General features: G+C 39.7%; 1 protein-coding gene across 1 annotated transcript in view; it reads right to left on the bottom strand.

Moving 5' to 3' along the window:
- Positions 1–15,295: 15,295 nt before the first annotated feature.
- The window catches only part of c9orf72 (C9orf72-SMCR8 complex subunit), a 59,222-nt gene continuing 49,367 nt past the window's right edge, over positions 15,296–25,150 (bottom strand). The window contains 1 exon segment of the mRNA XM_073048686.1: positions 15,296–15,878. Coding sequence (XP_072904787.1) covers positions 15,692–15,878 — 187 coding nt within the window. The 3' untranslated portion in view covers positions 15,296–15,691.

A 25,150-nucleotide genomic window follows, 5' to 3' on the forward strand; every position in this document is an offset into this window, starting at 1 on the left:
GACCAGGAAATTATAGACCAATGAGATTTACTTCAGTGGTTAGTAATTTGATGGAGAAGATCCTGAGAGGCAAGATTTATGAACATTTGGAGAGGCATAATATGATTAGGAATAGTCAGCATGGCTTTGTGAAAGGCAGGTCGTGCCTTACGAGCCTGATTGAATTTTTTGAGGATGTATCTAAACACATTGATGAAGGAAGAGCAGTAGATGTAGTGTATATGGATTTCAGCAAGGCATTTGACAAGGTACCCCATGCAAGACTTATTGAGAAAGTAAGGAGGCATGGGATCCAAGGGGACATTGCTTTATGGATCCAGAACTGGCTTGCCCACAGAAGGCAAAGAGTGGTTGTGGACAGGTCATATTCTGCTTGGAAGTCATGGTACCAGTGGTGTGCCTCAGGGATCTGTTCTGGGGCACCTACTCTTCGTGATTTTTATAAATGACCTGGATAAAGAAGTGGAGGGATGGGTTAGTAAATTTGCTGATGACACAAAGTTTGGAGGTGTTGTGGATAGTGTGGAGGGCTGTCAGAGGTTACAGCGGGACATTGATAGGCTGCAAAACTGGGCTGAGAAGTGGCAGATGGAGTTCAACCCAGATAAATATGAGGTGGTTCATTTTGGTAGGTCAAATATGACGACAGAATATAGAATTACGTATTAGTAAGAGTCTTGGCAGTGTGGAGGATCAGAGGGATCTTGGGGTCTGAGTCCATTGGACACTCAAAGCTGCTGCACAGGTTGACTCTGTGGTTAAGAAGACATACAGTTCATTGGCCTTCATCAGTCATGGGATTGAGTTCAGGAGCTGAGAGGTCCTATATAGGACCCTGGTCAGACCCCACGTGGAGTACTGTGCTCAGTTCTGGTCGCCTCCCTATAGGAAAGTTGTGGAAACCATAGAAAGGGTGCAGAGGAGATTTACAAGGATGTTTCCTAGATTAGAGAGCATGCCTTATGAGAATAGGTTGAGTGAACTCGGCCTTTTCTCTTGGAGTGACAGAGGATGAGAGATAACCTGATAGGGATGTATAAGATGATGAAAGGCATTGATTGTGTGGATAGTCAGAGGCTTTTTCCCAGGGTTAAAATGGCTAGCACGAGAGGGCACAGTTTTAAGGTACTTGGAAGTAAGTACAGAGGAGATGTCAGGGGTAGTTTTTGTTTTACACAGAGAGTGGTGAGTGCATGAAATGGGCTGCCGGCGACGGTGGTGGAGGCGGAAACGATAGGGTCTTTTAAGAGACTCCTGGACAGGTATATGGAGCTCAGAAAAATAGAGGTCTATGGGCAATCCTAGGTAATTTCTCAGATAAGGACATGTTCAAATCAGCTTTGTGCTGTAGGGTTTCTATGTGTCCAAGCTCTTCAAAACCTCATACTTAATAATAGACTCTAACACTTTCCTAACCACTGAGGTTAGGCTAACTGGCCTATATTTCCTCCCTTCATAAAGAGTGGAGCGTCATTTGCAATTTCCCAGTCCTTCGGGACCATGCCAGACTCATGTGATTCTTGAAAGATCATGACCATTGCACCCGTTATTACTTCAGCAAACTCTCTCAGGACTCTGGGGCTTAATCCATCTGGTCCAGGTGATTTATCCACCTTAAGACCTTTGAGTTTACCTAGCACTTGTTCTTTGTAATAGGAATGAAACTCCTCCTGCTCACTGACTCTCATGGATCTCTAGCACACTGTGAACATCTTCTACAGTGAGGACAGATACAAAGTACCAAGTAAGTTCAGCTGCCATTTTTTGTCCCCATTACTACCACACCAGCATCATTTTCCAGTGGTCCAATATCAACTCTAACCTCCCTTTTACTCTTTATATAACTGAAAAAAACTTTTGGTATCCTGCTTTATATTACTGTCTATTCTACCTTTATATTTGATCTTTTTTCTTCTTATAGCTTTATTAGTTGTCTTTTGTTGGATTTCAAAGACTTTCAATCATCCACCTTCCCACTCACTTTTGAACTATCCTTGGCTTTTATGCGATCCTTAACTTCTTTTGTCAGCCGCAATTGCCTACCCTGCCATTTGAGAACTACTTTTTTGTAGGACATATCTATTCTGTGCCTTGTGAAATATTCACTGAAACTTCAGCCATCTCCACTCTGCTGTCATCTCTGACAGTATCCTCCTCCAATCCACCTGGACAAGTTCCTCTCTCATGCCTCAGCAATTCCCTTTATTCCATTATGATACTGATTCATATGAGTCGTGCTTCTCACTCTCAAACTGCAGTACGAATTCAATCATATTATGATCACTGCCTCCTAAGAGTTCCTTTACATTAAGCTCCCTAATAAGATCTGGGTTATTACACAACACCCAGTCTAAGATAGCCTTTCCCTGAATAGGCTCAAGCACAGGCTGCTCTAAAAAAAAGCCATCTCATAGCTATTCAACATATTCCCTCTCTTGTGATCTGACACCAACCTGATTTTCCCAGTGCCCTTGCATATTGAAGTCCCCTATGACAATTGTGTCATTACCCTTATTATATGCCTTTTCCAGCTCCTTTTGTAATTTCACCCCCACATCTTGGCCACTATTTGGAGGCCTATAAATGATTCCCACGATGGTTTTTTATCCTTGCCATTTCTTAACTCCACCCACAAAAGTTCTCTGACCCTATTACACCTCTTTCTAAAGATGTAATTATATCTCTTACCAACAGAGCCTCACCACCACCTATGTTTCCCTGCCTGTCCTTTTCATACAATGTATATCCTTTGATGTTAGGACTAAAAGGTGGCACAGCATCATAGTGACCAATCTCTAATTGTGTCATGAGTTCATTCACCTTATTCTGAAAGCTACTGTCTGTCTACTCTATCTATGCCTCGCGTAATCTTCTAAAGTTCTATCAGATCTTCCCTCAACTTCTGCCTTTCCAGAGAGAACAACCCATGTTTACGCAACTTCTCATTATAGTACATGCCCTCTATTCCAGGGAACATCTTTTGCACCTCTCAAAGCCTCATCCTTCCTATAAGGAGGCAACTAGAACTGTTTGCAATATTCTAGATGTGGCCTAATTAGATTTATAAATCTCAGATTCAGATTGTCATTTAAAAACCACAAATGCAATGCAGTTAAAAAATGAGACAACGTTCCTCCAGAATGATATCAACAAAGCACATGACAAAATAGACTACACCAGAAAATCCACATAACGTTTGGCAATCCCCAATCCAGATTCCGGAGAGGCTGCTGCGTATTAATATCGCGCTACCATCTTAGCGCGTTTCCTGGAAAGGAGCTCCAAAACCACCAGACAAAACAAGACCAAAAACTAAAGCTACAAGACCTGCACAAAAACACATAGTTACAACATATAGTTACAACAGTGCAAACAATACCATAATTTGATAAAAAAAAACAGACCATGGGCATGGTAAAAATAGTCCAAAGATGTTAAAATACTATAAGTTCGAAAGAAACCACCACACAGTTTCCCGATAGACTTGCCATCCCACGCCAGCGTCAGAAGGGAGTACCCCCGCTATGGACTTCCACAGCGCTGCCCAACTCCGCCTCGCAGACACAGCGCAACAATGAAAGCTCCGTCGAACTCAGCCTCACAGACACAGCACACAGTGAAAGCGAACTGACCGCAGCGGACTCCGAGTCTGTCGAACCTCCGAGCCTCCGGCACAGCTCCTCTGAGCACCATCCTCTGCCGAGCGTATTAAGACGCCCCCACCAATGGCCACCGGCAACGCAACCCTGAGGACTGGGGGCCTGTTCTTCTCAGCAGAGACCCGGACCTCACAGCAGCAGCAGCAACAAAGAGGGCCTTCCTGGAGATTTCCAGATGTTACTCCATGCTCCCACGTCCGTTTTTCATTAGATTAGGATTGCGCATGGCACCCTGCTTAACAAATAACATATCAGCTCCGGAGTGGCCGCTGCAAGCTGCATCGCGCCGCCATCTTTCAGCCCATCTGCAGCATAATTTCCTGACTTTTGAACTCAATGCCTCAACTAATAAAGGCAAGCATACCTTTGCTTTCTTAACCACCCTATCAACCTGTGCAGCTATCTTCAGGAAGCTATGAACTTGGTCTCCAAGACCCTTCTGCTCATCAAAACTGCTAAGGGTCTTGCCCTTAACAGCTTTTCTGTCTGTTTACATTTGACCTACCAAAATGCAACAATTCACATTTGGCCAGGTAAAATCGCATGAGTCAATTCTCTGCCCATGTCTGCAACTGATGCCCCCAGAACACCACTAATCACAGACCTTAAGATAGAACAATTCCCTTTGACAACTATCCTCTGTCTTCTAAAGGCAAGCTACTTCAGAATCCTAACTGCCAATTCACCATGGATCCCATGTATCTTAATCTTCGGGATGAGCTTTGTCAAAAGTCTTACTAAAATACATGCCGATAACATTTACAGCTCTACGTTCATAAATCATCCTCATAACTTCATCAAAAAACTCAATTGATTTAGTAAGACATGACTTGCCCCCATACAAAGCTGTGCTGGCTCTCCCTAATTAGGCCATGGATTTCCAAATGCTCATAAATCCTAAGAATTCTCTCCAATACCTTCCCTGCCACTGATGTGAGATTCATTGGTCTAGTTTCCAGGACTATCCCTAGTTCCCTTCTTGAGTAATGGAACAATATTAGCTACTCACTAGTCCTTTGGTGACTCACCTGTGGCTAGAGAGGACAAAATATTGGTCAAGGCCCCAGACATCTCTTCAGGGTTATCTACCTTAAAGCTTTTCAAGGGAACCGACACCATCTCCTTTACCTCAAAGCCTATTAATATGCTTGCCACTAATCTCTCTATCCTCCACATCCTTCTTGTTGGTAAATACTAATGTACTTAGTTACCTCTCCCACATCCTCCATATCCAATCAAATAGTCCTACTATTATCCTTGAGCGGTTCTATCCTCTCTCTAGTTATCCTTTTGTTCTTGATGTACTATATGTATAGAATACCTTGAGGTTCTCCTTAATCCTACTTGCCAAGGACTTTTCATGGTCCCTCCTAGCTTTTCTAGTTTTCTTGTGGAGTTCTTTCCTGGTTTCTTTATGATCCTTAAGGGCTCTATTAAATTCTAGCTTAGTAAGCTTCATAGACTTATCCTTTTTCTTCTTGACTAAATGTATCACCTCTCTTGGCATCCAAGGTTCTCTTACCTTGCCATCCAAGGTTCTCTTACCTTGCCATCCTTGTCCTTCCTTCTGATTGGAACATACCTGTCCTATACTCTGTGCAGTTGGTCTTTAAACACCTTCCACATGTCAGATGTGAACTTGCCCATAAACAGCTGTTCCCAATTGGTTCCAGCCTAATGCTCTCATTACTTTTCCTGTTTCAATTTAATACTCTCTTGCAAGCTCTGTATTTATCTCTAGCCATCTTAAAACCTGAGGAGCTGTGGTCACTGTTCCCAAACTGTTCACCCATGAAAGGTTGGTCACTTGGCCTGGATTATTACCCAAGATCCAGTATAGCCTCTCCACTTGTTGGACCAATTACATATTGACTTAAGAAACCCACCTGGAAACCCATCTAACAAATTCTGCCCCATCTGAACCTTTTGCACTAAGAAGATCCCAGTTTATATTAGGGAAATTCAAGTTCCCCATGACAACAATCCCTTAATCTGCCTGCATACCTGTTCCTCAATATCCCAATGGCTATTGGAGGAGGAGGTGGTGGGGGGGGGGGGGGTGAAATCAATAGCATGATTCCATCAGTCATTGTACCCTTCCTATTTTTGATTTCTACACACTTAGACTCAGTAAATGAGTTCTCCATTATATCTCCTCTGAGTGCAGCTGTGATATTATCCCTGATTGGTAGTGCAACTCTCCCAGCTCTTTTACCTCCCTCGTCATCTTTTCTAAAACATTAAAACTCTGCTATATAATGCACCAATTCCTGTCTCTCTCTCAACCAAGTCTCTGTAATGGCCACAACATTATAGTTCCATGTATTGATACATGCTCCAAGTTCATTACCATCTCCCATAGCATTAAAACACACACACACACTTCATACCATCCATCCTATTGTATCTATTACTTTGCTCCTACTGTTTTTACTGGCCCTGGCACCTAACTTCCTCTCCACCCCTCGACTTTCTGACCTGGTGCTCTGGTTCCCATGCCCCTACCAAATGAGCTTAAACTTTCCCAAGTAGCAGTAGCAAACCCTCCAGCCAGGATGTTGGTTCCACTTGAGTTTGGATGCAAACCATCCCTCTTGTACAGGTCACCACTGCCCCAGAAAAGCTCCAATGATCCAAGAAACTGAAACTCTGTTCACTGCACCAGTCCCTCAGCCTCTCATTCATCTGTACTATCCTATCCCTGTCCAGACTAGCATGCGGCACCTTGTGTAATCCAGAGATTATTACCTGGGAGGTCCTGCTCTTCAGCCTCTTTCCCAACTCCTGATACTCACGGCACAGGGCCCCTTCCTCCTTATTACTTATATCATTGGTGCCATTGTACACCACGGCCTCTGGCTACTCATCCTCCTCCTTGAAAATATTCTGCAGCCGATCCGAGACTTCCTAAACCCTAGCACCTAAGAAGGCAACACACCATCCTGTCGTCTCTTTAGTGGCCACAGAATCTCCTGTCCCTGTCTATCAAGTTTTCTATCACTATCACTCTGCCCAACTTTATCTTTCCCTGCTGAGCCTCAGAGCTGGCCACAGTGCCACTGGTCAAGCTGCTGCTGCTAGGTCCCGATAGGTCATCTTGGCCCCCAACCCCAGCAGTATACAAACATGTATACTCTTGTTGCTGAAGGGAATGGCCACAGGGGAACCCTGCACTGACTTCTTACCACCCCCCCCCCAACTTCTTCTGGTGGTCACCCACCTACAGTCCTGTCCACTGTGTGTGATTGATCACCTCGGTAAAAGTTTCATCAATGAGCTTTTCAACCTCCCAGATGGTCCTGAGTACATCTAGCTTCTGTTCCATTTCCTTGATTTTGTCACTCAGGAGCTGAAGTTGGGCACACTCTCTGCATGTACAAGTCATCAAGGAGACTGTTAGGTACATTGCAATCCTACATCTTACAAGAGGAGGCTTACACTTGTTAAACCTTTGCCTCTAACTTCTCAAGCTTAAGTGCTGAAAAATAAATAACTGCAAAAGGCTCAGCACCCTAAGCCTCTTCCTCTCCTCACCAAGGCCTGACCACTCTAACACTGGCCCAGTCACACAATGCTCTGCTTAAACCTAACTTTTTATTGATCCTTGCTAAGTTATTAATAACCTAAGTAATCTCCTGCTCTGAAGACAAGTCCTGACAAACACCCACTCGCTTTTTAAAACTGGCACATAAACTCCACAAGGAACTGTCTCCAACACACTGCAATCTCCTGCTCCGCAGAGAAGTCCCAACAGGCATTGCTTGTTGAGATTAGTATTATGTTTGGAAGGCTACATTATACACAGCTGGAAGGTTGGTTTTTCTTTAGCCGTAAGCTGACCTTTATTTGAATAGCAGTGCTGAGGATGGAAAGGGCAGAGTAGATGTAAGTAGGAAAATTAAAGAGATCTGGAACCTTGCAGACTGAAATTGTATTCAGCAATCACACAATTTGTGCTTAGTCTTCCCAAAGCTGTGGATAATGTACAGTACATACCACACACTAAATTGAAAATAGTACAAGTAATCACAAGATTTGACATATGCAAGATGAGGCCATCCAGGGAGTGCTGAGAAAGATTACCCCTGTACTGTAAGACAGAGGTACAATCATTTTCCAGCATACTTGGATAACTACATAGCTGTACCATACTAACAATCAGAACTTCAATTAAAATGGGGGCCAGGCAACAGAGCTTAATTAAGCAGGTGGTCAACTGTTGGGCAGTTGGGCACTGTGCATGTATCGTATAGTGAAGATTTACTGCTTATTTTCTGCACAGTTCACAGCATAATCAGATTTCCCTGTAGGTCTGGCTACATAATTAACATAAAATATTGATATATTTTGCTACTGAAGATAATAATCACATCAAACGAAGTTCTGTAAGACACATACTGATGGCTGTATGTTTATCACAAATGAACATCACATTATTCATCATGTTATTCACAGGGGAGGGAGCTTCTCACAGCAGGTGAGTCATAGAAATGAATACTAATGAGGAATTAATTTGAAAGAGGTCTGCAGTTTTCCAATAGTCAAAAGTGGAGAAATTAAGTGACTATGACATAAAAAGATACTGTTTTCATATAAATCTGCTATCACTGTAGTCTCAAAGTATACACGCTAAAGACGGAAGGTATCAAGCTATTCATAAATGTTATAAATTTATGGGAATATTCTTTTGAGGGACAGTTAGTGCTTCATCCTTTTTTAAAAAATAGGCATAAAAAATTAGCTGCCTTCATTTCTGAGCTCAGTGTACTTTGGGGAGGAAGTAAATCATATTCTGACAAAAAAATGGCAATTATAGGTTGATCTCAAGAGATTAGAATTCGCAGCTTTTATGTATATTAGATAAATCAATGTATTTCCCATGTCAGGAAGTCTGCATGTTGATAAAAACCTTCTGCAAATTCTCCATGGCAAGTTCTCCCAATCAGAGACCACGTCAGTGTTCCAAAGCATCAATGCTATCAGAGCATGGAAACTCGTTTGTGCACACATTTATTCTGGGAAATTCAGATCAGACAATCCAGCATTATGAGCTATTGCTCAGAGTAAATATTAAGGGAATTCAGGGTAGGCATGTGGGAATGAAGAAGGGCTTTGGTGAATGGAAGCTTAGAAAATTAGAGAAAGGTCGACGTGATGAAGTGCTTTGAGGTAGGTCATGGCTAGAATTAACCCCTCCTAAGCAAGGATATGGACCCACTGCCATAACAAGTCTACAGCAGATGCAATCTCACAGGCTTTTCACTCAACCTTGGAAAACCTGCACAATAGAAATACCTACATCAGCCAGCTGTTTATTGATTACAGCTCAGTGTTCAACACCATCTTCTTCTCAATACTAATCAACAAACTTCAAAACTTGCCCATCTGTATTTCCCTCTGCAATTGGATCCTCGATTGCCTCATCAGGAGACCACATTCAGTGTGGATTGGAAATAACATCTCCTCCTTGCTGACAACCAACACTGGCACAAATCAAGGATGAATGCTGAACCAGCAAACGTCATCTATAAATTCACTGTTGTCACAACTGATGGCAGAATCTCAGATGGTGATGAAGCATACAGGAATGAGATAGATCAGCTGGTTGAGTGGTGTTGCAACAACAACCTTGCACTCAACATCAGCAAGACCAAGGAATGGTGGACTTCAGAAAGGGGAAGCTGGGAGAACACATGCCAGTCTTCAGAGAACGGTCAGCTCCATCTTTGGCACAAAGAGGCAGTTTTCTTCATTAAGGAATCTCACCACCCAGGACATGCCCTCTTCTCATTTCTACCATCAGATAAGGGTTAGGAGCTTGAAGACAAACACTCACCATTTTTGGAACAGCTTCTTTCCCTCTGCCATCAGATTTCTGAATGGCACTTTAACCCCCCAATACAACCTCACTACTACTTTGATAATAAACCCGATTCTGATAATGCAGGGCAGCAAAAGAGAAAACCCAAATCTGGTAGGAAGGAACAGTATACAAACGTTAGAAAACATCAGTAAATATGGACAAAATGAGAAGCCCTTTAACTAAGTACACATATTATTACAAGCAAGATAATTTGATGGTTGCATAGAATAGGGATGTTGAAAAAGACATGACAAAATGTGATTTCAAAATGACCACGGCTGTGAACAGGATATTTTGGGCACTTCAACATTTCAAAAAGATAGAAAGGAATAGGAGGGAAAGTAGCCGTGATGAAAAACTTTCTTCTCTCAGGAAACCAACTGAGTGCTGGTACAAACATACAGGGGAAAAATTCACTGCTATATTGCTAAATGATTGTAGCTCTTTTCCCCCTAACAGTAGCAACACTCCAGGACACGACAAAACAAGATATAACAGGGGCTAGAAAGAAAGGTACTGTAATAATTATGGGTGAATATAATTTTTATATATATTGAATAATCCCAAGCATCAAAGATAGGTTGGAGAACAAGTTTGCTGAGTGTATTTGGCACGTCTGAGAGCAGTATTTTGTAGAATTAACCAAGAAACAATTTTAGATTGGGTTAAATGTGATAATCTCATAACATAGGATCTTTTGAGGGACTATAACATTCAGTCAAAAAGTGAGAAACCAAGTTCTTAAATTAAGGCAATTTTTAAGATATAAAGGCAAATATATTGATAAAACAGATCACAATTTGCTGGATAGCAGTGATAAACATTTAAGAGGTATTTTGTAAGTCTTTACATTGAAAAGACAGATCCATCTGCAAAAACTCTCAAAATAATATCAAATTGGGAGAAAAAGCATGCACTGTTGCAGAGATTTCTGACATATATTTGCAATCTACACCAAATGACCACTTTATTAGGTATAGGAGGTACCTAATAAAGTGGCCAGAGTGTACGCTTGTACTCTTCTGCCACTGTAGCCCATCCACTTCAAGGTTCAGCATGTTGTGGGTTCAGAGATGCTCTTCTGCACACCGTTGTTGTAACACATGGTTGTTTGAGTTACTGTTGCCTGTCAGCTTGAACCAGACTGGCCATTTTCCTCTGACTTCTCTCAATAACAAGGTGCTTTCGCCCACAGAAATGCTACTCACCATTTTCTGTAAACTCGAGACAGTTGTGTGTGAAAATCCCAGAGGGAACAGCAGTCTTTTGAGATAATCAAACCACCCCGTCTGGCACCAAAAATCATTCCACGGTCAAAGTCACATAGATCACATTTCTTTACCTTTCTAATGTTTAATCTGAACAATAAATAAACCTTTTTGACCATTTTTCTGCATTGAGTTGCCGCCACATAATTGGCTTAGATATTTGATTTTAATGAGCAAGTGCAGATTACTTAATGGTGGCCTCTTGAGTGTACATACCATTCAGTGTTTGACCAGAAGTACTCAGTCACCCAATTTCCAGTATCCATTATACTTTTTAATATAATTTCTATTCTTGCACTATTTTAAATCTATTTAATATACATATATACTTATTGTAATTGATTTACATTTTTTCCTATATTATCATGTATTGCGTTGTACTGTTGATGCTACGTTAACAAATTTCTTGACCTATGTCAGTGATAATAAACTGATTCTTTTCATAGGCAGTGCCTATAAAAAGTATTCACCCCACTTGGAAGTTTTTACATTTTATTATTTTACAACATTGAATCACAATGGACTTAATATGGCATTTTTTTTACACTGCTCAATAGAAAGACTTTTTATGTCAAAGTAAAAACATCTCTACAAAGTGATCTAATTACAAACATAAAATACAAAATAATTGATTGCTTAAGTATTCAGCCCCCTTTAATGTGACACACCAAATCACCACTGGTGCAGCCAATTAGTTTTAGAGGTCACATAATTAGTTAAATAGAGATCTGCTTTTGGAGACCTGTGTGCAGTCATGCTGTTTCAATTGATTGTAGTGAAAATGCACCTGTATCTGGGAGGTCCAGCTGCTAGCCAGTCCATATCCTGGCAAAAACTACACCATTAAGACAAAAGAACACTCCAAGCAATTCCCCGAAAAGGTGATTGAAAAGCACAAATCAGAGATGGATACAAGAAAATTTCCAAGTTACTGAATATCCTTTGGACTAGTTAATTCAATCGTCAAGAAATAGGAAGAACATGGCACAGCTGTAAATCTGCCTAGAGCAAGCCATCCTCAAAAACTGAGTGACTGTGCAAGAAGGGGACTAGTGAAGAGGGCCAGCAAGAGACCCAAGACAATTCTGCAGGAGTTCAAGCTTCAGTGGCTGAGATGGGAGAGACTGCAGATACAACAACTGTTACCCTGGTGCTTGCCCAGTTGGTATTTTATGGGGGAGTGACAAAGAGAAAGCCACTGTTGAAAAAAAACTCACAAGAAATCTCAGCTGGAGTTTGCCAAAAGGCATGTGGGAGTCAGCTGGAAGAAGATTCAATGGTCTGATGAAACCAAAATTGAGTTTTCTAGCCATCAGACTAAACGCTGTTTGGCATAAGCCAAACACCGCACATCATCAAAAACACACCATCCCTACTGTGAAGTATGCTGGTGGTTGCATCATGCTGTGGGGGATGCTTCACTGCAGCTGGCCCTGGAAGGCTTGTGAAGTTAGTGGGTATAATGAATGCAACAACATACAGAGAAATCCTGGAGGAAAACCTGGTGCAGAGAGAACTGCAAATTGGGAGATTTGTTTTCCAGCAAGACAATGACCCCAAGCATAAAGCCAAAGCTACACAGGAATGGCTTAAAAACAATGAAGTTAATGTCCTGGAGTGGCCAAGTCAGAGTCCTGACTTCAATCCAATTGAAAATGTGTGGCTGAACTTGAAAAGTGCTATTCACTCACGATCCCCATGTAATCTGACAGAGCTTGAGCAGTTTTGTAAAGAATGGGGGGAAATTGCAGTGTCCAGATGTGCAAAGCTGATTGAGACCTATCCACACAGACTCAAGACTGATATTGCTGCCAAAGGTGCATCTACTAAAATACTGACTAGGAGGTTGAATATGAAAGCAAACAGTTATTGTTTTTTATTTATAATTAATTTAGATCACTTTGTAGAGATCTGTTTTCACTTTGAGATGAAAATGTCTTCTTCTGTTGATCAGTGTCAAAAAAGCCAAATTAAATCCAGTGTGATCCAATGTTGTAAAACAATAAAACATGAAAACTTATAAGGTGGTGAACTTTTTAAAGGCACTGTACTTTGGTTTGCTAAGATGCAACTTTGTGATATGACCTTTCAACAGAAGAAAAATCCCATCCTTTACTTTTGAGCAAAAACATTAAATTTTTGCCTTATTTATTTTTAAATATGCTTTTTATTTCTCAATAATATACCCAGATTGGAAAGTATTATTGCCCGTGATCATTAGTCTGTGAAGTTGTCTTGCAACTCTGGGACTCATTTGCCATAGCATCCAATCCTCCTGCACAGGTTGCTTTAATTCGTAGCTTCCTTTATTGAAACCATGGGAAAATAGTTAAAATGTGAAAAAAAAAAATCAGATATTCATGAAACAGTCTTGTCATAAAGTAAATCAATGTCTCTGTTTATTGTGTGAGATGTAAGGAAGTTTTTACTGACTTGCCAAGATGTAATTGCTTAGATAACCCATACCTTAAAAAAACCCCTAAACTGTACACCTACCACAAATAATCTTGAACATTGAAACTTATATAAAATCAGAGGCATGGAACACTACTGCACAGAAACAGGCCCTTCAGCCCATCTAGTCCTTGCCAAAACCATTAAAACTGCCTAATTCCATCAACCTGCACCCAGAACACAGCCCTCTCATCCAGGTACCTATCCAAATTTCTCTTAATTATTGAAATTGACCCTGCATCCACTACTTGCACTGGCAGTTCATTCCCACCATCCTCAGTGAAGATCCCCCTCATTTTCTCTTTACATATTTCATCTCAATCCCTGACCTCTACTTGTACCAACTTCTGTGGAAAAAAAACTATCATTTACCCTACCTATACCCCTCATAATTTTGTATACCTTTATTGAATCTCCCCTCAATCTTCAACATTCTAGGAAATAAAGTCATACCCTATTCAACATTTCCCTATAACTCAGGTCCTCAAGTCCCAGCAATATCCTTGTAATTTTTTTCTGTAGCCTTTCGATCTTATTTCCACCTTTCCTGCAGGTAGGTGACCAAAACTGTACACAATACTCCAAGTTAGACTTCACCAATGTCTCATACAATTTCAACAAAACATCTCAACTCCTGTACTCAGTGCATTGATTTATGAAGGCCAATGTGCCAACAGCTTTCTTTACAACCCTTTCTACCTGTGACACCACTTTCAAGGAATTATGGATTGTATTCCCAGATCTCCCTGTTCTATCACCCTCCTCAGTGCCCTACCAATCATATAAGCCCTACCCTAGTTGGTCTTCCCAAAGTGCAACACCTCACACATGTCTGCATTAAATTTTATCTGCCATTTTTCAGACCATTTACTTTAATGTTCTACATGCTCAAGTTCCCAATAAAACATTCTAACTATTAGTTAAATATTCCTTTTGAATGGCTTCTAATGGTGAACTATGTGGGAAAACAGTTTGTTCACACCAGCGATTACCAGACTGTTGAGGCAGCTTTCTTCCATGAGTGCCAAAATCTGCAAAACCTAATCATGATAACGACTTGCATTTATTGATACTGAGATGCACCCTTGGGTGCACTGGAACACATCAACAGTGATGTAAACTGAAGCCATCGGGTACTTTGGGTCTTTCAACATTAGACATCCTTACCCAGGTGACCTAGCCAGGGTTGATCAGGCCTTGGTTTCTGTCCCAGCAGCATTCATCCACCGGTCACACCTTTTGATCCAAAGCCACCTGGCTCGCTCAACAGCCTTTGTGACAGTCGTGATGGTTCTTTTTTTTTGCCAAGGAGAAAGTAGGTTCTGTAGAGCAAACAGCCAGCAAAACCTTTACACCTCATTCTACAGGCTTGCATTGTGCTGTCCAACACTGTGCTCTACCAGCTCCTGGAATTTGGCCTTCTTACACTCAAATGCCTCCTCAATCCAGTCTCCCCAAGGCACTGTCAGTTTTACCATGTCTACCTGCTTCGAGGTTTCTGATAGAATGACCATGTCAGGCCTCAGTGATGATGACACGATGAAGTCATGGTACTCAAGTTGCTTATCAAGATCACCTTTCAGTTGCCAGTCAAACACCTTGGCAAGCCAGCCTGCTGGTGATCTGGGTTGAGGCTGTGGTTGGTCTACAGCTTTGAAAAAGGCTGTGGGCTTTTTAGGTTTATATAGTAAAATATCCCACACAGCCAATTTATTGGCCAACTTAAATAATCATAATTTGCTAAGAAGTTGAAATATTGTGTAGCAGTTTTGCTTCTGTTGAGTATTTTCAAGCCTAGTAACTGAGTTACAGAGTTACTATGAGGGTGAATAAGAGCAGTAATATGCAGGTTCAGTTTAAAGGGAAATGCTTAAAAATGTTTGCAAGCTTACTTGTTCAAGCTGGCAGAGGAAAACAGAGCAATTTTTCCTGATTGCAATTCTTTAACCCAGGTAATAAGGGATGAAATCAGACACCATCTAATATAATAGCAAAACAGACTCAAAGGGTTGAGACCCATTACATGGCATAGAAACAGTAAGCCAAATGGATATGGATGAGATATCATGTTTTACGACTGAAGCAAAAACAAAAGAACATTTAGCTATGATGAAATTAGTGATTAAATATCTAACTTGCAACAAAATATTTCAAGGTAGCATTTTGAGGTTCAATTAATTTAGAAATATTGAACAACTAATGTTTTCAGAGAAATTAACATGTACCCAAATATTATCATCAAAAGGTAAATGCTGAGAACTTTAGTTACACTGTAAACAATCAAATTTATTTCCTAACTTGTCTCAATATCATTGTGTTAAATAGAAGTTCTGTATTCTTGTATGACACTGATTTTTAAATTAATATTTAGACTCAATTAGACATTTTCAAGAAACAGGCAAATTATTATTCACATTAATGTAAAATACAATTTACATAAATTCTCTCTAAAGTGACATTAGTACATCGCGTTCTTGTATGCTTGTGTGGAAAGATTTTCCGAAGATAAATGAGTGAAGGCCTGGTTTTAATTTCTCAGCCATGGCCATTATAATACTTAAGTCACCCTCCACTGCAAGATCAAGGTCAATTTTCAGGTTTCGTAATGATCTGAAAGGCTTCTTACCCCTCTGGCTGAAGAAAAAGCAGAACAAAACAGTAACTGTAAATCAGGGTTAATATTTTATAACCAAAGAGTTAACTATTCAATCTATCAAAAGGCTTACTTTGCGATATTCTGTATTTTCAATGCTTAATTTGCAAATTCTGTTTACTATCTTTTTGAATTTGTTCAAAGAGACTAAAACTTCTACTACGCAATCTTAATTTGCTTCCAGCAAGAAATTATACCAGCAGTTTTTTTTCCATATTTATCATGGAGCATCTCTAATAGTTCTCACCTCCAGCAAATCCAGTTGTAATGAAACAAATTAATCGTACAAATTTAGGATTTGCTTTTTTTCTTTCACGTTAAAGATTTCTATTTATGAAAATCTGTTTAAAACACAGTGCTCTGTCATAGAATCACAGAAGCATATAGCACAGAAATGGATCCTTGAGACCCACATTATCCATGATGACTGTGATGCTCATCTAAGCTAATCCTACCTGTTTGCATTAGGCCCGTATCTGTCTAATTACTCATCTTCATGTACCTGCCATATATTGTTTATAAGATGATTGAATCTGCCTCTACTACTTCTTTTGGGAACTTGCTCCATACACCTTCCATCTTGTGTAAGAAAAACTTACCCCTTAAGATCTCTTGATTTATCCTCTCTCACATTAAACTGATGCCCTCCCAACTCTAGAATCTAACTTTCCATTCTACTTATGCTCCTCGTAATTTTCTAAACCTCTACGGGAATACATAGGAGTAGATCACATACAGGCAGATGGTCTTAGCTTGGATTGGCATCCTAGGCCAAATGAGCCCATTCCTGTGCTGCTTATGCTGCTCCATTTTAAATGTTCTAAGGTCATTCCCCAGCCTTCTACATTCAAGTAAGAACAGCCCGAGTCTTCAACATACCAAATACCAGATCACTACTATTTACTCTATATGACAAATATATTTTGTAAAAGGTGGAGAGGTTTCAAAATTCAAACATTCAGTCATTTAATATGGACTTTCTGCTTTTTATAAAATATAAAACATCCTCCCAGAAGAATGCTGGATAAGAACAGTATGAAGAATGTCTTAACTGTCAACAAAACTTGGAGTTTATACCCAATTACTCTTATTCACTTCAAACAAAGTCAAGCAGTATATCAAATAATGTTATTCTAGATTCTTAATTTAATAGAGAAAATGCAACATCTCAGTATGAAAACTTTCTTAATAATATAGCAATCAGTATCTGATAGAAAAAAGGAAATTGTACCTAACAATGGACTTGTAACATCACATCCTGACAATAATCTCAAACATGTTCAAACATCTCATTCCTCAAACACAGAAATTCTACCAACTTGCCAGTGGAGGAGGATGATGCAAGCCAAAGATGTAAAATTACAATTACACTGATAGACACAGTTTAAACATATTTATTGTTGGCATTTGGACCTTCTGCCAATACTTGATGAATGGGGACACCTGCTGGAGATAACAGCTGCACAAGAATACTTATAAAATGGTAGACATGGTCTTTATTTTACCTGTGGACAGATTAAAATTGTATTATTGATGAATTAATGTTAACTATCATTATAAAATGTGGAGCTCAAACACCTCAATAGCCAATTCAAATATATATTTTTTAAATCAACACTTCCTATGCTATCTGATTACCTCATTCAAATAATGCAGATAATTATAGACAGCAGTCACAGACTCATACAACACAAAAACAGGCTCTTTGGCCCAGCATGATATGACCATCATTTATGTTAACCCCATATAGCAACACTTGATCAGTGGCCTACTGTGTCTCGGTGATTCAAGTGACTGAAGTTATCTGCCTCTACCACTCCCTGAACATTCTAGATTTCAAACATGTGCGAGTCAAAAAATTCTTCCTCAGGTCTCACCAACTTCAATCCATGCCTTTTAGTTTAAGACACCTCAGCTTTCTCTGAAAGCTTTTCATTATCCAGCCTGCCAACGTGCCTCAATTTGGTATATCCCAGTCAGGTCTCCCCCAACCTGCTCTGCTGCATAGAAAGTAAATGCAACCTATCCAGTCTCTCCTCAGTCAACGTCAAGTAAATTTCCCCAAACCAGGTTTACATAGTTGTACCATTAATCCCCTTGTTCTTAAATTCCTTGTCCTGGAAACATCCTACTACTTTCAATGATTTTTGCACTTATGCACCAATATCCGTGTTCACTAACTCTTCCTACTATCCTTTATGTCCGCTTTTATTAGATGCCCCAAAGCACCTCACCTCACACTTAACAGGATTAAATTCCACATGTCATTGTCCTGACCTTTTTACCAACTTATTAATATCATTGCATAGCCTATGACCTATGTTCATAATTATCACAACACCACTATTTGTTTTGCCTTACCATGAATGCCTCTTATTTTACACACACACACACACACACACACACACACACACACACACGCACGACCCAGAACTGATCAATAATCTCTGACAGCACTGTTCACAGATTTCTAATTACAAAAGCAACCTTGAACCATCCATATTACGACACCATTTTTGATCCAATTTGATAACCTGCTTTGGCTCTCATAGGCTATGTGGATGATGGATATAACCCTCAATAAAATTTGTAATCTCAAAAATACAGTAAATCAATTGATCAAACATAATCTTTCCCAACAAAGCCAACTCGAGTATTTTTGCTTAATCCCTGATTTTCCAAGTACAGATTAACCTGTACCTCATTTTTTTCCTGCATCTTCCCAGCCACTGACTTTAGATCCAATCCTGCAATTATCCAGATTACCCCAACTGCCTTTCTTAAATAAAGACATCACATCTGATGTCCTTATGTCAGCTGACGATTCACCTGCAGCCTGCAAAGATTTAACTACCAGGATCCAGCAATCCCCTCCCTTGCTTCCTATTGTACCCTGGGATACATCTCATCAGGTTGTGGCAATTCATTCACCTTACAGTCCACTAATACATCCATCAACACTTCCTTCTTTCTACAATTAAACTGGCCCTTCTCTTCTGTGGATTCTACAACTACATTGTCTTCTCTTAAGTGAATACAGATGAGATCTTACCTGCAGTAAAGTTCCCAAACTGTTCTCCTTTAGGTCCTAAATGGGCCCCACTCTGTTCCTCTAGCTTGTAACCACCATGTTTTACAATTTTCTTTTGTTGTTCTCCAGTGATAAATTGTATCCCCTTTGCCTTTTCTCTTTTCCCTTTTTTAATTTCAGTACCTGTTACACTTTACATACTCCTGAGGGGCCTCCTCAATTTCATTTCTCTCTACTGTAAGACCATAGGCAAAGGAGCAGAATTAGACCATTTGGTCCATCAAATCTGCTTCGCCATTTCATCATGGCTGAACAATTTTCCTCTCAACTCCATTCTCCTACCTTCTCCCTTTAGCCATTTACGCCATGATTAATCAAGAGCCTATCTTAAATATACCCAATGGCCAGGCAATGAATTCTAGATTCACTACTCTCTGGTTAAAGAAATTCCTCATCTCCATTTTAAAAGGACGTCCCTCTGTTCTGAATCTGGTCAGTGTGGTCTGAGACTCCTTACCTTAGGAAACATCCTCTCCTCATCTATTCTATGTAGGCCTTTCAACATTTGATAGGTTTCAATGAGGTCCCCCCTCATTCTTCTATATTCCAGCATGTACAGGTCCAGAGCCATCAATCACTCCTCATATGAGATGCCTTTTATTCCCAGAATCATTCTTGTGAACCTCTTGTGAACCCTCTTCAATGTCAATACATCCTTTTTTAAATAGGGGACCAAATCTGCTCAGAATACTCCAAGTGAGGCCTCACCAGTGCCTTATAAAGCCTCAGCATTACATCCCTGCTTTTGCATTCTACTCCTCTCAAAATGAAGGTAATATTGCATTTGCCTTCCTCACCACTAACTCAACCTTCAAGTTAACCTTTAGGCTATCCTCCACAAAGACTTCCAAGTACCTCAGACTTCTGAATGTTCTTCCCATTTAGAAAATAGTCACTATTGCACCTTTCTGAAAAAGGATTTAAATATAAATTTTTTTCCAAACTATCCATAGAATATAGATTCGGGAAAATAGGAAGAACAGTATTTAAAAAGTTTCTAACCTGTAAATACCTAAAGAAATGGGATCTAGGTAAATTATATTTGTTAGCTAATTGTTCAAAGGACATGAAACAACTATCCAGAAATAAATCACAAAATCGTAATATACCTTCAGTTTTCCAAGTCGAATAGGCTTGGTCCATAATAGAGGGATAGAAAAAAAAGTTAGATATAATAGGACTTGCTAAAATAAATTGATTCAACCCAAAAAATTTCCGAAATTGAAACCATATTCGTAAAGTGTATTTAACTATTGGATTATCCAAATGTTTATACAATTTAGAAAGAGCAAAGGGAAGCAAAGTCCCTGGAATAGAACCCAGTGAAAACCCTTGTACAGATTTACATTCGAGATTTACCCAATGAGGACTTGAAGTTGTATCCAAGTCACATAGCCAAAATTTCAAATAGCGGATATTAATTGCCCAATAATAAAATCTAAAATTCGGCAATGCCAGACCATCCGCCTTTTTAGACTTCTGTACATATCTTTTACCTAGCCTAGGATTTTTATTCTACCACATGTATGAAGAAATTTTAGAATCAACACTATCAAAAAAAGATTTCGGAATAAAAATTGGAACCGCTTGAAATAGATATAAAAAATTAGGTAATATAATCATCTTGATAGCATTGATCGACCAATCAATGAGAAAGACATTGGTGACCAATGGGTAAATATTATATCTGCAGTATAATTATGAAAATCCATTTAGATGCATCTAATAAAATTAAAAATGATTAGGAAAGGGAACTTAAGCTTACTTTACCTATTGAAAAATGGGAAAAAAATTCTTCAATTAGTTAATTCCTCTATATGTGCTAAACATTCATTGATACAGTTTAAAGTAGTGCACAGAGCCCATAAGTCTAAGGATAAATTAGCTTGCTATTATTCTCATACAAGTCCAGTGTGTGATAGATGTCATTCTGAGACAGCCTCTTTAACCCAAATGTTTTGGTCATGTTCCTCTTTGAAAAAATATTGGGAAGATATCTTTGATATTATTTCAACTGTACTGAATATTGACTTACAACCTCATCCTATTACTGCAATTTTTGGTTTACCAATAATAGAACCACATCACTTAACCTCTTCAGCGCATCGGATGATTGCGTTTCTTATATTAATGGCTAAAAGATCTATTTTCCTGAATTGGAAAGAGATTAATCCTCCCACCACATTTCATTGGTTCTCTCAAACTATGTTATGTTTAAACTTAGAAAAAAATCAGAAATGTTATATATGATCCATCCATTAAATTTTGAAAAGACTTGGAGGCCTTTTATTCAACACTTTCATATGATGTGATTTGACCTTTTTCCAAACCTATTCTCTTGTTTTAATATATGCAGAGAGGTTCGGAGTTGATGACACTAATGGTTCTTTCTTTTTTGATGTTATAACCAGCCCATGTTCTTTTCTCTTGCTTAGCTTCTGGTTAGTATTGTTTAGATTAGTTTTTTTTGGTGGGGGGGGGTATAGTTTTTTTCTTTTTGGTATGTTAATCCTTTTTTATGTATACTATATTTGTATTTGAACAATTTTGGGAAGATAATCACCCTTGTATTAACTGATTATATATTTATATATGTAACCATTAACAATGTAATCTCAATAATTGTGTAGCAATACTATGTTATATTTACTATTTTGATATTTTATTATTAATAAAAAGATTGGAAAAGAAAATAGTCCACACTTTTATTCTTTCTACCAAAGTGCATGACTATATACTTCTTGACGCTGTATGCTACCTGCCACTTCTTTGCCCATTCTTCTAATCTATCTGAGTCCTTCTGTAGCCTCCCTGCTTCCTCAACACTACTTTTTTTCTTCTTTACCCAACCTTCCACATCTTTTGACATCTCTTACCTATTAGTCTTGGGGAACTTCCACTATTTCACTTCTAAATGAAACCCACTTATTTGATGCAGGTCTCCCTGCAAGTAGCTATTCCCAGTCAACTTTTACCAGGCCCTGTCTTCGGATATTGAAATCAGCCTTACTCCAATTTGACTTCAGTATTAATCTAGCCACTTGCCCAGCCATAATCCTTAAAAATAGGGAAACTAAACTGCCCCTTCTTTAATTATATAGTGGCTCAATAAGTTCTCATGGATTCACATCAGAAGGTCTAAACCCTCAAAGTCTTTCTCACTCAACAATTCCAGATAATCCAAAGGAAGTTGAAATAATTGATTAGATGTTCCTACACACCTGTGATTTGTCTTCATGACTCAATTTCCAATAGGTTGTTAGAGACTCAGAGTAGATACTCTAAGTGGAAAACCTCCTATACAACTTTAAATGGGCTCTTTTGGTCCACCCTGTCTATCTTCCTGAACTTGTCCCATTTGGCTAAATTTTCTTTACGCCTTTCCTATCTGATTGCTGCTCAAATGCCTTTTAAGCACTGTAACTGCATCTGCTCCACCTCCTCTGGCAGCTCATTCCAGATTTTCACCACTCACTGTGCACAAAACTTCTCTCAGATCTCCCCTCTCACCTTAAAAATTGCCCTTCCAATTCTAAACTTACATTGGAAAACTAACCTATCTATCCAATCTATGCCCCTCGCAAGTTTATAAAATTCCATAAAGTACACTGAACAAGGGATGAAGTCCTGTAACGTGAATTGAGGGAGCTATGTAGTCATTTAAGAGTAGAATTTCAAAGAGTGTAATCTTTGGAAAGTTTCCAATGCTGTGGTAGTGTAGCAGTTAGAGTGTCGCTATTACAGCTTGGGACATTCCAGAGTTTGCTGTTCAATACCGCAACGTTCTGGAAGGATCTCTGTATGTCCTCCCCATGGAATGCATGGGTTTTCCCCTAGGTACGCTGACTTGCTCCCACAGTCTAAAGATGCACTGGGTAAGCTAACTGGTTATTGTAAATTGTCCTGTGATTAGGTAAGGGTTAATTGGGATTGTGGGGTTGCTGTGCTCAAAGAGCTGGAAAGGCCCACTTCATGGCACATCACTAAATAACTAAATAATCAGAGGTAGTGAGTTTTGGAATAGAAGTGTTGATCAAATGAATGCACTGCTGAAGGGACTGTGCAGAGGGACAGGTTTGATTCTTGGATCTTTGGCATGCGCACAAAGAAAGGTTGTTCTTCAATCAGAATGGACCAACATCCTAATGGAGTGGTTTGCTAATGTTATTAGGGGAAGGTTTAAACTAAGAGGTCAGGCAAAAGGGGTTCAGAGAAGCTGTTTTTATGTGGAAAACAGTCACATGGAGAAGTAAGGGTATGAAGTCCAGTAGGCAGAGCAAGCAGATAAAAGCACAATGGAAATTCAAATCTAAATGATAACCATTTCAGTACAAGGAGTCAAAGCTTTAATTAACATATGGGGCTATGACATTGTTCTAATTACTGAGGCATGGTTGAATGGGCAGGACTGTTAACTTAGTATTCTGTGTAACGGCATTTTTAGGCAAGACAGAAGGGATTGTAAGAGGAGGTATTGCACAGTTAGTCAAGAAGTGTATTACTTCAGTATGGAGAGAAGGCTCCTCAACTGAGGGCATGTAGAAAGATTATAAACAAAGAGGATGGTGTCACTTTGCAAAATATGCAGCAACTGTTAACCACACAGCTTCAGCGATCTAAGTTCATCCCTAACCTCTGGTACTATCTGTGGAATTTACACGTTTTCCCTGTGACACTCGGTTCTTCCACATCCCGTGGTTACTGGCCACTGTAAAGTGCATCTTGTTTCTAGTGATATTTTGTGAGGAGTAGTTAGGAATAAGGGAAGAACAAAAGCAGAATTAGTGCAGTATATGTGCAAAAAGATGTTTAATCACCAGTGTGAACTCTGTGGGTTGAAAGTCCTACTTCCATGTTAATAAAACTCTGTGACTTCTGGCACATTGGGCTTCATGAACCAGTAAGTACAGGAAATGGGAGACACACGATTTCCAGCATCTGCAGATTTTCTCGTGTTTGTGACAGGAGTTGGGATATTACGCTGAAGTTATACAAGATGTAGGTGAGGTCTAATTTGGAGTATTGTGTGCAGTTTTGGTCACCTACCTACAGGTGAAAAGAGTACAAAGAAAATGTACAAGGATGTTGCCAGGTCTAGAAGACCTGAGTTATAAGGAAAGATTAAATAGTTTGGACTTTATTTCTTAGAATATAGATGATTGAGAGGAGCTTTAATAGAGACATACAAAATTATGAGGGGTAAAGATAGGGTAAATCTAAGCAGGCTGAGGCTGGATGGGACTACAACCAGAGGTCATGGGTTAAGGGTGAAAGGCGATAAGTTAAAGGGGTACGAGGGTAAACCTCGTCACTCAGAGGATCGTGACAGTGTGGAATGAGCTGCCAGCACAAATGGTCTGTGTGTTTGATTTCAATGTTTAAGAGAAGTTTGGATAGGTACATGGATGGTAAGGGTATGGAGGGCTATGGTCCTGGAGCAGATCAATAGGAGGAGGCAGTTTAAATGGTTTCAGCATGAACTAGATGGGCTGAAGGGCCTGTTTCGGTGCTGTACTTCCCTATGATGCTTCGACTGTAATAATTGTGTCAGGTTTTAAGATCTTGAGCAATTTCTGAAATTATCCAAACATTTCTGCAATTAATGCTGTAATCCTGAAGAAGGCCCAGCAGCGGATGTATTTCCTGCGGCTCTTGAGGAAATACGGTCTGCCTCAGGAATTGTTGCTGCAGTTCTACACTGCAGTCATTGAGTCTGTCCTGTGCACCTCCATCATTGTGTGGTTTGGAGCCGCCACCAAGCAGGATAGAACCAGACTACAGCGCACAGTGAGGACTGCCGAGCGCATCATTGGAGCCTCCCTGCCCTCTATTGTGGACCTGTACTCTTCCAGGTTGAAGAAGAGGGCGGGGAACATCATAAAGGACTCCTCCCATCCTGCGCACGGACTGTTTGATCTGCTTCCGTCTGGTAGGTGCTTCAGATCCCTCCAGACTAAGACTAATAGGCACTGGAGAAGTTCTTTCCCTACTGCGGTCACTTTGCTGAACAGTTAACTGCCGGTTAACTGTCGGCTAACTATTACTTGGATTGCACTACCTGTATGTATAATCTATATTTTCATTTATATTTATCATTATTATTGTTATGAGCAGAGAGACAACATCTGCCGGAAGTAAATTCCTTGTATGTGCACAGGTACT

The sequence above is a fragment of the Hemitrygon akajei genome, chromosome 6 (assembly GCF_048418815.1).
Source record: "Hemitrygon akajei chromosome 6, sHemAka1.3, whole genome shotgun sequence".
NCBI lineage: Eukaryota > Metazoa > Chordata > Chondrichthyes > Myliobatiformes > Dasyatidae > Hemitrygon > Hemitrygon akajei.